Source organism: Meriones unguiculatus, chromosome 1 (genome assembly GCF_030254825.1).
Source record: "Meriones unguiculatus strain TT.TT164.6M chromosome 1, Bangor_MerUng_6.1, whole genome shotgun sequence".
Lineage (NCBI taxonomy): Eukaryota > Metazoa > Chordata > Mammalia > Rodentia > Muridae > Meriones > Meriones unguiculatus.
In genome coordinates this window covers 20,604,480-20,617,050 of record NC_083349.1, presented here as the reverse complement: position 1 = coordinate 20,617,050, position 12,571 = coordinate 20,604,480, and the positions used below count along the sequence as shown (strand labels likewise).

Genomic DNA, 12,571 nt, shown 5'->3' with positions numbered 1-12,571 from the left:
ACAGTCTTGGGGCCCTCACCCCAGTAAGACACATGTGTTGTCATCTGCCTTTGTCATCTGTACGTCCAGTGTCCTCCAAAGGCCAAGTGTGGAAAGCCTGGTCCCCAGCTTGTCACAGCTGGACTATGGTAGAACCATAAGGAGGCGGGACCTGGTGGGAGGAAGTTCGACCACTGGGGGTGTGGCCTCAAAGGGGTCTAATAGACAGGGTTTTTTTTTTTCTCTTTCGTGCCCTGACCATGAGCACTGTGCTGCCCAGTGCTTCCTCCGGATGCCCAAAGCAATGAAGCCCATCAGTCCTACACCAATACACTAGATAAACCCTTTGTTCTAAAGAAAAGAAGGGGATTTAGCTCAGGGTTTTGGAGGCCAGATATACAAGATCAGGTGGCCCCGTGGATTTAGCTTCTGTTGAGAGTCTTGTGGGCATGCCCTGTGGTGAATGGCACCATAACAAGTTGTACGTGTGAGAGGGAGATCCAAGGCACCAGGGTGGAGCAAAGCTGGTCTTGTCCCCAGGCTTGCCAAGGAACCCGCTCACGCCCAGTGTGAGCAGTGGCACCCATTCCACTGAGAAACTCACTTGTTTCCAGGCTGAGCGTGGGCAGTGGCACCCATTCCACTGAGGAACCAGCGCATGCCCAAGCCGAGCCTAGGCGGTGGCACCCGTTCACACAGAGTTGACATGCATTCAGTGGGCAAGGGCCAGATGTACTGTCCTGGGTCTCTGTCCCTCGGCTCCCTTGGGCAGCCCAGAGCAGGGCCTCCACAGCCCAGCGCATGGGTCCTGACCGTGTGTATCCCTCTGCTGCAGCTGGACGAGACGTCCCAGGTGGAGACAGTGTCAGAGGAAAACAAGAGCCTGATGTGGGTGCTGCTGCGACAGCTGCGGCCCGGCATGGACCTGTCACGTGTGGTGCTGCCCACCTTCGTGTTGGAGCCTCGCTCCTTCCTCAGCAAGCTGTCGGATTACTACTACCACGGGGACCTGCTCTCCAGGTGCACACCAGCAGGAGCGGGGCCCGCAACCCCTGTGGCCTGCAGAGGCAGGGGGTGGGTGGAGCCAGGAAGGGGGAAGGGAAGGCATGTGCATCCAGGGTTCTTCCTACAGGTTAGGGCACCCCAACAACCCGGAGCGCACAGAGCCCTCTCTTCCCCAGGGTGGAGCTGGCCCCAAGCTATGTGGTAAACCCACTTTGCCTACTAAGTCAGAGCTCTCCACCCCCATCACAGGGCAGCAGCAGAGGAAGACCCCTACTGCCGCATCAAGCTTGTGCTACGGTGGTATCTGTCTGGCTTCTACAAGAAGCCCAAGGTGAGAGGGGCCTGCGGGAAGGGCAGGGTCTCAACCAGGGCTGTCAGCCCACCATGCAGGGGACCATCAGTCTCCTCCATGGCCTGAGAGAAATGCAGCCGTCCCCACCATGGCCCTAGATCCTGAGAGGTGGGGGTCAGTCCTCCAGACTTCCCAGTCCCAGCTCCCAGTACTGGTTCCCATTACCCCATTCTCAGTCTTCAAGGAAACAGCCCTGGGCTTTGTGACAGGTGCCACCACACACAATGGTGTCGGGAACGGAATATTTGACCCTAAGTTACAAGGTACCTTTGGGATCTGGGGTTATCTATCACCTTTTGTCATGGAACACACACACACACACGGGTGTGGTAGCTCACACCTAAAATGCTGGCGATCAGGAGGCAAGGCAGGAAGATGACAGGGAGTTTGATCCAATCCTAGTTCTAAGCCTCTCACCGTACAGATGTGAGCCCGAGGCCCAGAGAGAAGAGACGAGAGTCACACAGTTTACTGAAGCAGACCAAGGTCTCCTGGAAGCCTGGTACCTCCCAAGCTTAGCTTTAACCCAGTTGTGTATGGGAGTCCAGGGACAGTCAGACCTACTGAGTGGATAGGAAATCCTGAGGCAGCCCCCAGCTGTAAGCCACCAGCAAAAAGTAATCTCCCCAAAGCAGAAGCAGGGTGCTAACAGCAAGCCAAAACCCCTTCTAGAGGCAGGAGCAGGCCCTCCACCATCTCATGCTCACCTCTGCATCTGGATCCCCGGAAGTGGCTCTCTCCTCCTGGTTCCTCCAGCATGTCTTTGTTCTCCCCACAGGGCATCAAGAAACCCTATAACCCCATCCTGGGGGAAACCTTTCGCTGCCGCTGGCTACACCCTGAAACAAACAGCCACACCTTCTACATAGCCGAACAGGCAAGACCCCACTGTCCAGCGTGGCCTTCTGGCTCAGTGTGTACAGTGGCCTGTGGGTAGGGGCCTGTGGGACTGAGGGTAGGGTTTTCAGTGGCCCATACCTTGCTGTTGGACCAGATCACCATTCATGGGGATTCTCCAAGAAGGGCAGGCATGATGCTGTGACAGAGCCTCACCTGAAGAAGGGCAAGCAGCCTGATGTCCCAGTGCAGGGCATCCTTAGAGGACTCAAAAGCTGGACAAGGTTCCCAGACAGTGGATTCAGGCCCTGCCCTGGTGCTTGTAGGGATGTGCCCCTCACCCCACACTTGCTCCTGGGACCCAGAGGGATGTCCTTTCTGGAACTGTCATTTCTGGAGCCATCTCCAGAACCACCTCTCTTCACACAGGTGTCCCACCATCCTCCCGTGTCTGCCTTCTATGTCAGCAACCGGAAAGATGGCTTCTGCATGAGCGGCAGCATCACAGCAAAGTCTAGGTTCTATGGTGAGGAGCCTCCTGGGGGTACTGGGTGGGATGTGCTCCTAGGCCTTGTAGAAGTGGGAGGAGACTTCACTCCAGAAACTAGTGGACCCCGGAACCCCAGTAGTGGGACCATGGGGATGGCCCCAGCTCTGCTGAGAACAGACACCTTCTGTGCGGAAGCCAGGAAACAAAGGAAAAGCCTGCAGGGAAGGACTTCCCCAGCAGAGCTGCCTGACTCCATAGCCATGTGGCTGTTTGAACTGATGGGGGGGGGCTAGGTTGCAGATCAGTGGAGAGTGCACACCTAGTATGCAGAGGCCGTGGGATCCATCCCCAGCAGTGAAAATAGGTGATGGTGGATATATGACAGATAGACAGACAGAGGTTAGGTAGGGAGATGGATAGAGAGATAGATAAAAAGTCAGAAAAGTCAGTAGATAGATAGATGGTAGATAGATGATAGATAGATAGATAGATAGATAGATAGATAGATAGATAGATAGATGGTAGATAGATAGATAATACATACGTGGGTAGAAGGCAGAGAGCTAGGTAATAGGTAGATAGAAGGTAAGTAGGTTCACAGAAGTGAAATCAGAGTGAAAACACGATGTCCCATTGTATGACTTTCATCAAGTGTTTTGGTAGCCTGGCTGGTGGTGGGCCATTGAGTGTCCCAAGCAGGCCGGAGCATCCTGTAATCACAGGACATGCTCTGTCCTGTGCTGCTCTGAGCCTGGGAATGGCTCAGTGCCCAGGAATCTCACCAACACCTTTCTCTATCAGGCACTTCATTGCTTGTGTGCAGGTGTGTGCTCAGGGCCCCTGTGTGCCCAGTAGAAGCAGAAGGTAGCATCTGGGGCACCTGCACCCAGGCTCCATTCACCTTTCCCACCTATGCTCCAAAAGGTTCATAGTCTCCTCCCTGATACTCACTGCTGGAGTAACTGAGCTAGACCACTGATGTGCTGCAGGTCAGATGATTTCTCAGGATGCATAACATGTGCAAACTAAACAGAGATTTTTATGACATCCAGGGCCATCCCCAGATTACCATCCCCAGACCGAGACACTGGGGACTCTGGAATACGTTGGAAGGGCACGCAGACCTTGGGATCCAGCAGTAGCTAAGGGTCTGTGCCCTCAACAGCCCTGCCCTGTCCTTGCAGGAAACTCACTGTCAGCACTCCTGGACGGCAAGGCTAAGCTCATCTTCCTGAACCGCAAAGAGGAGTACACCCTCACCATGCCCTATGCCCACTGCCGAGGTGAGTGTCTGTGTCATGCCCCCAATAGCCCAGGCTAGCCTTCAGTCATGGCATAGAGGGTTCTATCAGTTACTTTTTTTATTGCTGGGATGTGATAAAAGCAACTGAGGAAGGAAGAGTTTTATTTTGGTTCACAGTTTGAGGGTACAGTCCACCACGGAGAGGTAAGTGACACCATGGCTCATATTGAATCCACAGTCAAGAAGCAGAGAGATGAACACGCACTCAGCTGCTTTCTCCTCTGGCCTGCAGCATACATACAAGAAAAACACAGTATACATAATAAATGAATCTTAAAAAAAATGAAAAGAAAAAAGAATCCATCCTAAACCTGGTGTGATGGCTCACACCTTTAATCCTGGCACTGGGGAGGCAGAGGTAGGCAGGTCTCTGTGAGTTCAAGGCTAGGGCTACGTAGTGAGACCATGTCTTAAGAAATAAAAACAACTTCACCTTTGATTTGGCATAGCTCTAATAACCCAAAGGATGACCTGGACAAGTGGAGCTTAATTTGGGGAGCAGTGATTGCCTTATGCCCCTAAGTCTCCACACCCTGCCTGCAAAACTCCTGTCTCGAGTGGCTCTAAGTCTGTGGCAGAGCTGATGCTGACCTGGCCAGAGACAACTAGCGCATTAAAGCAGGAGGGCAGATGTGCACTCAAAGAAACAGGCAGACAAAGCCAGAATCCAGCAAAGTCTGGCTACCTGTGCCGTTGCCCTGATCTTACTGGGATTATAGCCACATGTTCTAGGCCCCAGACTCACAGAGATACCCCAGTCTCTGCCTCCCAAATGTTGGGATTAAAGGTGTGCTCAACTACTGCCTGGCTATCCCTTTTATTTTTATTTTATTTGTGTGTTTTGTCTGCATTGTGTATGTATCACATGCTTGCAGAAGAGAGCGTTAGATCATCGTATTACCCTAGAACTGAACTTAGAAGATTGAGCTACCACATGGGTGCTGGGAATCGATCTCCAGTCCACTGCAAGAGCAGCTGGTGCTATTCATCTCTGAGCCAGCTCTCCGGTTCAGAGGGTTAGGCCATTTTCATCATGGCAGGAAGCATGGATGCACGCAGGCCAACATGGTGCAGGAGAGGGAGCTGAGAGCTCTACATCTGGATCAGCAGGCAGCAGGAAGAAAGAGAGACACTGGGCCTGGCTTGGGCATTTGAAACCCCTAAGCCCACCCCTAGAGACACACTTCCTCCAATAAGGTCACACATACTCCAACAGGGCCATACCTCCTAATCCTTGTCAAGCAGTACCTTTCCCTAATGAACAAGCAATCAAATATTATGAGCCTATGGGGCCCATTTTTATCCAAATCAGCGCAATTATGGTGACAGTTTTAAAAATTAGATTGTTTTTCATATGAGGAAGAGAATTGAGAAAAAAGACATACTGAGTTCTCAGATGGACCCAGCACAGTCCTGGGGGACAGAGGAGAACAGACACACTGGAACAGTCCTGGGGTAAAGTGGGGAACAGAAGCATCTATTCTCTAGTTCCAGAGCTGGTGCAGAACCTGGTCACAGATGTGATTGGTCAGACACTGGGATCGGGGCTCCTGAAGGAGCTGACCCAGCGAAGGACAGGCAGCCTCCTGGCTCCATCTCAGCAAACCCCTTCACTTACCCTCCTTGGCTGCCTGGTGACACAGGCTTTCAGGGCTGAATCCAGACACCAGTTGCATTTCAGGAATCCTCTATGGCACCATGACCATGGAGCTGGGGGGCAAAGTGACCATCGCATGCGAGAAGAACAACCTCCAGGCAGAACTGGACTTCAAGCTCAAGGTACTGTATTCAGCTTGCGGGAGACAGTGCATGGAGCCCAGGCAGGAAAAGCTGGTCCCCTCCTTCTGCACCAGTGCCCCAAACAAGTACAACTGGGGGTTGATTTCTTTGCATCCCCAGAGGACAGACAGGCCCAGAGAGAGAAAGGAGTTTTCCCCAGGCCACACAGCAGAACCTGAGGATCTAAGTCCCATTGTCCTAATGGTAGCAGACTATAGATCTGAGTTGAGACTGAGGTGTTGGAGTGAGGGCATCTTTTTCTAGTAGTGAGCCTCGTCTAAGCCATAGTCATGAGAATGACCTCTGTACTTCTGAGGACCTGGGTAGGACCCTTCTCCCCATTCATCTGTCTGCTCTTGCAGCCGTTCTTCGGGAGCAGCACCAGCATCAACCAGATCTCTGGGAAGATCACGTCAGGGGAGGAGGTCCTGGCATGTCTCACTGGACACTGGGTAAGACATCATCTCTCAGGGCGAGCCTGGCTTGGGCCCTAGGGTGGTCACCAACCAGGCCAGCAGCTCTGATGCTGCTGTGCCATCTGGGGCAGGACAGAGATGTGTTTATCAAGGAAGAGGGCAGCGGAGGTACCGAGCTCTTCTGGACTCCGAGTGAGGAGGTCCGCAGGCAGCGGCTGAAGCGGCACACGGTGCTGTTGGAAGAACAGAATGAGCTGGAGTCCGAGAGGTGAGGCCCTGCACCCAGGAGCCCTGCTTACCACAGACTGTGATGGCCTGTTGGAGGGTTGTCAGGGTCACGCTGCTGGGAGCACAGCCCAGGATGTCTTTCGCAAGGGCAGCCCCATTAATAGATCCGTCGTGCCAGGTCACGTGTCTTCCTGGGGACAGCTGGAGGGAGAGGGCCCCATCATTGCCAACAAGGAGATCCCTGTAGGTGGCAGACCTGGCTTAGGAGAAATACAGCTCATACTGTGGAATCAAAACCTGGGAGAGACAGGCTTCCTGCAAGATAGCCAGCCCTCTTTCACTGCCCCTTCCCCCCATCACTGAAGGTATCCAAGCAGAGAGCATTTGAAGCTTCCTTCCAATGGAGACAGGACTGGTTCTGGGCTGCCAACGAATGGGACCCCTCCACTCTGAGCTTATGACGGGTTGGTTCTCTGGCCCGCAGGCTCTGGCAGCATGTCACCAGGGCCATCCGTGAGGGTGACCAGCACAAAGCCACACAGGAGAAGTCTGTGCTAGAAGAGGCACAGCGGCAGCGGGCCCGGGAGCACCAGCAGAACCTCACTTTGTGGAAGCCACAGTTGTTCCACCTGGATCCGCTCACCCAGGAATGGCGCTACCGATATGAGAAGTGAGTGGCGGGTGGCCCCGGGGCCTGTGCAGTGGGGCTGACACTTGCAGACGGACTCCACTGGGCCTGTCTTGTCTTGGGGAGGTCATGGAGTCTCCAGTCTCCTCTCCCTGTCTTCAGCAGTACCTCATGGATAAGGGATAAGGAGGGGTGGTCAGATAGACCTTCTAAGCCTTCCTTACGGCCCCTGAACAGTGGCCATCCCCTGGGTCACCATGGGAAGCTGAGGTCTAGGCTAGGACAGAACCCTCTCCCATAAGGGTTATCACCTCTACTGATGACACCATCTGGATCCTCCAGCCTCAGCCCCTGGGACCCCCTGAAGGACATCGCCCAATATGAGCAAGATGGGATTCTTCACACTCTACAGAGGGAGACTATGTCCAGCCAGACAGTCTTCCTCAGGAGCCCAGGGTCCAGGCACAAGGTTGGTACCCCTCACCAAGGCCCCAGCCCAGGCTTGATCTCAACTATGAGTATGGCTACCTCGAGGTCTACCCTCCCTCCACCCGGCCACCTGGCCCTCCTCCCTCAGTACCCATCTCTGATATCTCAGACCCTACCTGGCAGTGGGCCTCCACTGACGCCAGGCCCCGCATTTCTTCTTCTTCCTTCCCAGCGTGGGACCCAAGATGCAGAATACTTGGTTCATGGGCACCCTGGGCCTCACAGTCCGAGACTTCATGACAGCCTATTACCTCCTGAAGTCACTTTGTCCTATTTTATAACTAAACAAACCCAAGCACAGGTTAGCCTGGGAAGGAAGAGAAGAAACCAACATTTATACATGCCTAGGGTCTGGGAAAGGCAGGAGGGATGCCAAAAGGTTGGGGGAGCCCTGAGAATAGAAGGAGGGAGATGCCCTTACATAAGGTGGGGCCATGAATAGCTCCATCAGGTGGTCCTAGCCACACGCTCTGGGTTCCAGGTGTGACTAGAACTGACCATGTGCCAACCCAGTGGCCAGACCATGCAGAGCTGGCTGGTTCTCATTCCTGCAGAGGAGTTCAACAGTGTTATGTTCCTGATGGGAAACTGAGGCCCCAGAGATGGGATGGCTGCAGTTCATGCCAAGTGGAGATTCAAAACACCTGTGTCCAACTGCAAAGCCATCAGATCCGACCTCTACACACTGCCCTACTCTAGTGCATCTTGACATTAATAGGCCACCATGTCCCCAAAGGGCCCAAGGGAAGGGATTCTAGATACAGTAACTCCATCTCTTTACAGGGGCCTGGCTCTGACCGGCGGCTCCGTAAAGCCAGTGACCAGCCCTCTGGCAATAGCCAGGTCACTGAGAGCAGTGGCTCCACACCTGAGTCCTGCCCAGACCTCTCTGACGAGGACTTTGTTCCCGGTAAGTGGCTCCCAGGGTTTCATACATGCCAGGCAAGTCCTGGCCCTGGCTAGTGAATGCCTTGTACCTTGACTAGCAGAGGAGAGAGCTGGTCCTGGCCTGCAGCCCCTCTACAGGATGGGAAGGGCCAGGAGGCACCTTTCAGAGCTGAGGATACAACGGCAGCACATCTTCGCTCATCCTGCTTTGCCCAATCCCTAAGAGAACTGCCTTCTCACAGGGCACAGTCAGGCCTGATGAGGGCTGTAGCCAGGACATGGGGAAGAAAAGAGAGTGCCAGGTGTGTGACTCAGTGGTAAAATTCCAGGCTAGCACATGGGAAGGCCTGGGTCCAGTCCCAACATAACATAAATATTATCACATGGTGGTGCCCACCTATAACCCAGCACTCCAGCGGTCACACAAGAGAGTTAAGATAAAGCTACATAGTGAGTTCAAATCCAGCCCAGCGTACATGAACCAACTCTCAAAAATGAGGCCTGGGGTGGAAGTGGTCCAAGGCTAGGATTTTCCTGAGCTGCAGGGATGCTGTGAGAAGTTGGTTGGGCACTGTCCATTGCACAGCCCCGCACCCTGCCTCAGCCTCTGCCCTCGAGAGACTCTTTGCTCTTCTGCTGTTACCGAGCAATCTGCATCTCCCCAACGTTGCCCCCACCTCTGCAGTGGACCAACCTCATCTTGGTCACTCATCTCTAAGGTTTGCAGGCTAGCCCAAGCCGGCATCCCCTCCTAACCTTTCCCTGTCTCTGTGTCTGTGGCTGGCTCCGAGGGTTTCTCAGGCAGTAGATCAGGAGTTTGGTCAGCCAACTCTTCCCAGCTGACCCCCATCTCTTTCTCCCTGCTGTCTCCATCCTGGACATCCAGGTAGTGAGAGCCCATGTCCTCGGTGCAGGCGAGAGGCACATGGGCTACTGATGCTACAAGAGGCGGTGCTGTCCATTCGGGAAGCTCAGCAGGAGCTGAATAGGTAAGAACACAGGAGGTGGAGGGAGCCGCCAGCACAGGAGAGCTCAGCCCTCATGCAGGAGCCAGTGAGTACAGGCAAGGAGCTTAGAAGAAGGTGAGGGCCAGGGGAACTCCTCAGGGCCAAGGGGGCCTCCCAGGTGTGTGAAAGCAGGTAGCAGCCATCCTGGACACCTCAGGCTTCCGGCAACTCACCGGCACCACTCACAGATGATCCTCAAGGCAAAGGGAGTGTCTGAAAAACCACACTGTGTGACCTCTGTGGGTGTGAACAGGGCCAAACAGTTCCTTCCTATCAGCACACAGTATCACGTGAGGGCACCATACCCACCACACTCGGTTCTCCTTTGTAAAATGGGTTAATAGCAGAGCCAACTAGGGGTGGGGGGAGGAGCAGAATGGAGAGGGTGTGGAGAGCAAGCTTTGTGCCCATCCTACAGACACCCCACAGGTGACTGCCATAGTACTTTGTGATTCCTTTTCATGCTCTTGCCAAGCGGATTGGTTGGTGATGAGAGGTAGAGCTGGAGGGAAATGAGTCAGAGCTGGGAGACGGAGGGAGGGTGGAGACTGGCGTGGAATGTGCCGTGTACCTGCGACAAGATCCTAGGGACAGAGAGCCTGGTATCCTGGCCCCGGGGGGGGGGGGGGAAGATGATTCTACCAACTTTGTAGCACCCCACGCCAAGTGCTGGTTTTTCCTGCCTTGCTGAGTCACGGTGTCCTCTAGAGGTCTAAAAAAAAAGCCTCATTAATTCACAGGAGAGTGTGGGGGAAATCGGCTTGTAGTCAGAGGCAAGGGGTGCTGGGAGGTGAGTCAAACCTGACATCTCTATTTTTCTGTGGACTGTGCACGTCATGTGTTTTCCCTGGAGACAGCTGTCATTGAAGCCATGAGTCTCAATGCTTGCTGGCCTTCTTCGCTTTTCCTCCCGCAGTCACGTAAATGCGTACCAACCAGCTCATGAGAATGGGCATTCTAGGGTCTCTAGGAGTTATTCTAATGTCACAGTGGGGAGCCCCACTGAAGGCTGAGGAGCTGTGAAGTGGGCAGATGGAGGCCCCCTCCTGCTCCCAGGTGCTTACCCAGGTTTCTAGGTATCCTTAAGTCAATCCAGGTTCATGCCTTTTTCTGATGTCTCAACAATACAGTCACATGTTTTTGTTTTTGTTTTTTTCAAGTTGCTCCTTTCCTAAGCTCTGGGGGCAAAGAAAGAGTAACCTGGTACGTCCAAAAGACAGAGAGAGCAGACATCAAGAGGCCAAGCTTGATGGGTTTGCTCCTATGTCCATGGTGGACACACAGCCTGGGATGGCAACAAGACACTGAGTGTATTATATTCTAGAGGCTAGAAGTCCAAGATGGACATCTTAGCCTGGCTTTTCCCAGTGCCCTGTCCCTGGCTTGCAGACATGGCCATCTGTGTGTTTCTGTCTTGATCCCCTCTTCTTAGGATCCCAGTCTAGATTAAGGGTCCATCTCAGCAAGCTTTTTAGTGTAGCCACCTCTTCAGAGATCTCATCCCCAAATAGTCCAGGGGTCAGGACTTCAATAAAGGTTTGAGGAGGATACCATTCAACCATCACCTCAGGGGTGTCAGGAAGGATACAAGAGGCCTAGTCCCCAAGCCCAGACCCTCCTATCCCACAATTGATACCCAGGTTCCTGCCCTGCTTGGATCTCTCTCCCTACGGAGCTCCCACCCACACTTGTAGCCATGTTCCCAGCAGATCAACATGTCATCTTGTCCCAGACTACTCTGTCAGCTGGGAGGGTGGCCATGCTGGTGTTGGCACGGTCTCTTTCCTATCATTGCAGGCACCTCTCAGCCATGTTGAGCTACACAGTGCGTGCCGGGCAGGCACCGGTCCCCAGCCTCCTACAGAACCCCCGCTCCTGGTTCCTGCTCTGCATCTTCCTGACATGTCAGCTCTTCATTAACTATATCCTCAAATAAGAGCCCCTGGGATCAGCAAGGTGATGCCTGCAGAACTCCCTCCTAGGCACCCAGCACTTTACACCAGCCTGCAGAGGCAGTGAGACCCACAGGTGTGGCCACTGGGACAGAAGGATCCTCCTACAAGAGGACGATATGTGGGACCTGGGCTACGAGGGTGCTGTAACCCCAGCTGTAGGACCCTCGAGGGACCACTGGCCTCTCCTACAGCGCCCTCCACCTAGCACCGGCCTTAATGCTAAAGCCAAATGCAGTTCCTGCCCTGCAGCGTGCCCCTGGTCTTCTCAAGTTGCCACTCCCAAGCCAGCCCCCATTTGCCGTATGGCATTAGATCTGGGGCTCAGAAGGGTCTGCGCTGGCTTTGGACGGCCACTCACCGCAGCATGGGAGAGAGTGAGGTTTCCAGGAGCAGCAGGGAGGAAGACTCCAGGATTTCCCAGGGTTCTTTGGGTGGTGATGTTGACTTCTGGACAGTTTGCCCACCTTGTGCTCACACAAGCGTGGGCAGGCTGCAGCTACTCTGGTGAGGACACTGGGACTTTCATACTGTTGGTAAGCTGTTTGGACAGAAGCCTGTTCAGGTAGTTCCTGCCCTCACGTCTGCCCTACAGCCAGAGGAGTGCCCTTGCCAACTGCAGTATGAGTTTGTAAGCAAGGGAAGTGCCTAAGGGGTGTCCCCAAAGGCCAAGGAGGCTCATGCTTGCCACATGCCCTGACCAATACAGTCTTCCCATTCTGTTAACATTCTGACTACATAGAATTGCAATATTCGAGGCAGCTGTGTGCAGTGACCAGCCTCTGCATCCGGCCCCTGACCCTATATGGATGGCACTCTGTGCGGGGGTGTGTGTGCGTGTATGGGCGCCTACACGTACTCACATTTGGAGCCTTAATACCTTGTTGGTGCCCTCTCCACTGTAACTGATCCTTTCATTTTCCACGTTTTGTATCCATTTGTCTCTTCCCCAACCTGGGGTTGTGTCTGATCCATGCCTTGAAATAAATGGAAAATATGTGTATATTCTCTTTGGGGGAAAGGGGACAGTCCTTGGGAAGAAGGAGGAACTTTTGGGGAGATGGAAAACCAGTGTAACAGGGCTGTCTTGAGCTGGAGGTACCAAGTGAGGGGCCCAGAAGGTGGGATGCAGGTTCACAGTGTGCAGTGGGAAGGTGGCCCACCTGATCAGTCAGGCAGTGAGCAACTGTAGACATGGGAAGGGTGTTGCCTGCCAAG

General features: G+C 53.8%; 1 protein-coding gene across 3 annotated transcripts in view; it reads left to right on the top strand.

Annotated features, from left to right (window-relative positions):
- Positions 1-12,356, top strand: part of Osbpl5 (oxysterol binding protein like 5) — a 68,716-nt gene extending 56,360 nt beyond the window's left edge. For 2 of the 3 annotated variants that reach the window (XM_021633912.2, XM_021633919.2), the window contains exons 10-22: positions 815-999; positions 1,234-1,315; positions 2,115-2,213; positions 2,603-2,699; positions 3,848-3,946; positions 5,648-5,745; positions 6,108-6,197; positions 6,293-6,429; positions 6,874-7,059; positions 7,360-7,486; positions 8,290-8,416; positions 9,281-9,383; positions 11,199-12,356. In XM_021633912.2, coding sequence (XP_021489587.1) covers positions 815-999; positions 1,234-1,315; positions 2,115-2,213; positions 2,603-2,699; positions 3,848-3,946; positions 5,648-5,745; positions 6,108-6,197; positions 6,293-6,429; positions 6,874-7,059; positions 7,360-7,486; positions 8,290-8,416; positions 9,281-9,383; positions 11,199-11,337 — 1,569 coding nt within the window. In that variant the 3' untranslated portion in view covers positions 11,338-12,356. The remainder of the gene's footprint in view (positions 1-814; positions 1,000-1,233; positions 1,316-2,114; positions 2,214-2,602; positions 2,700-3,847; positions 3,947-5,647; positions 5,746-6,107; positions 6,198-6,292; positions 6,430-6,873; positions 7,060-7,359; positions 7,487-8,289; positions 8,417-9,280; positions 9,384-11,198) is intronic. The other variant, XM_060383198.1, reaches the window with a different exon arrangement.
- Positions 12,357-12,571: the final 215 nt, after the last annotated feature.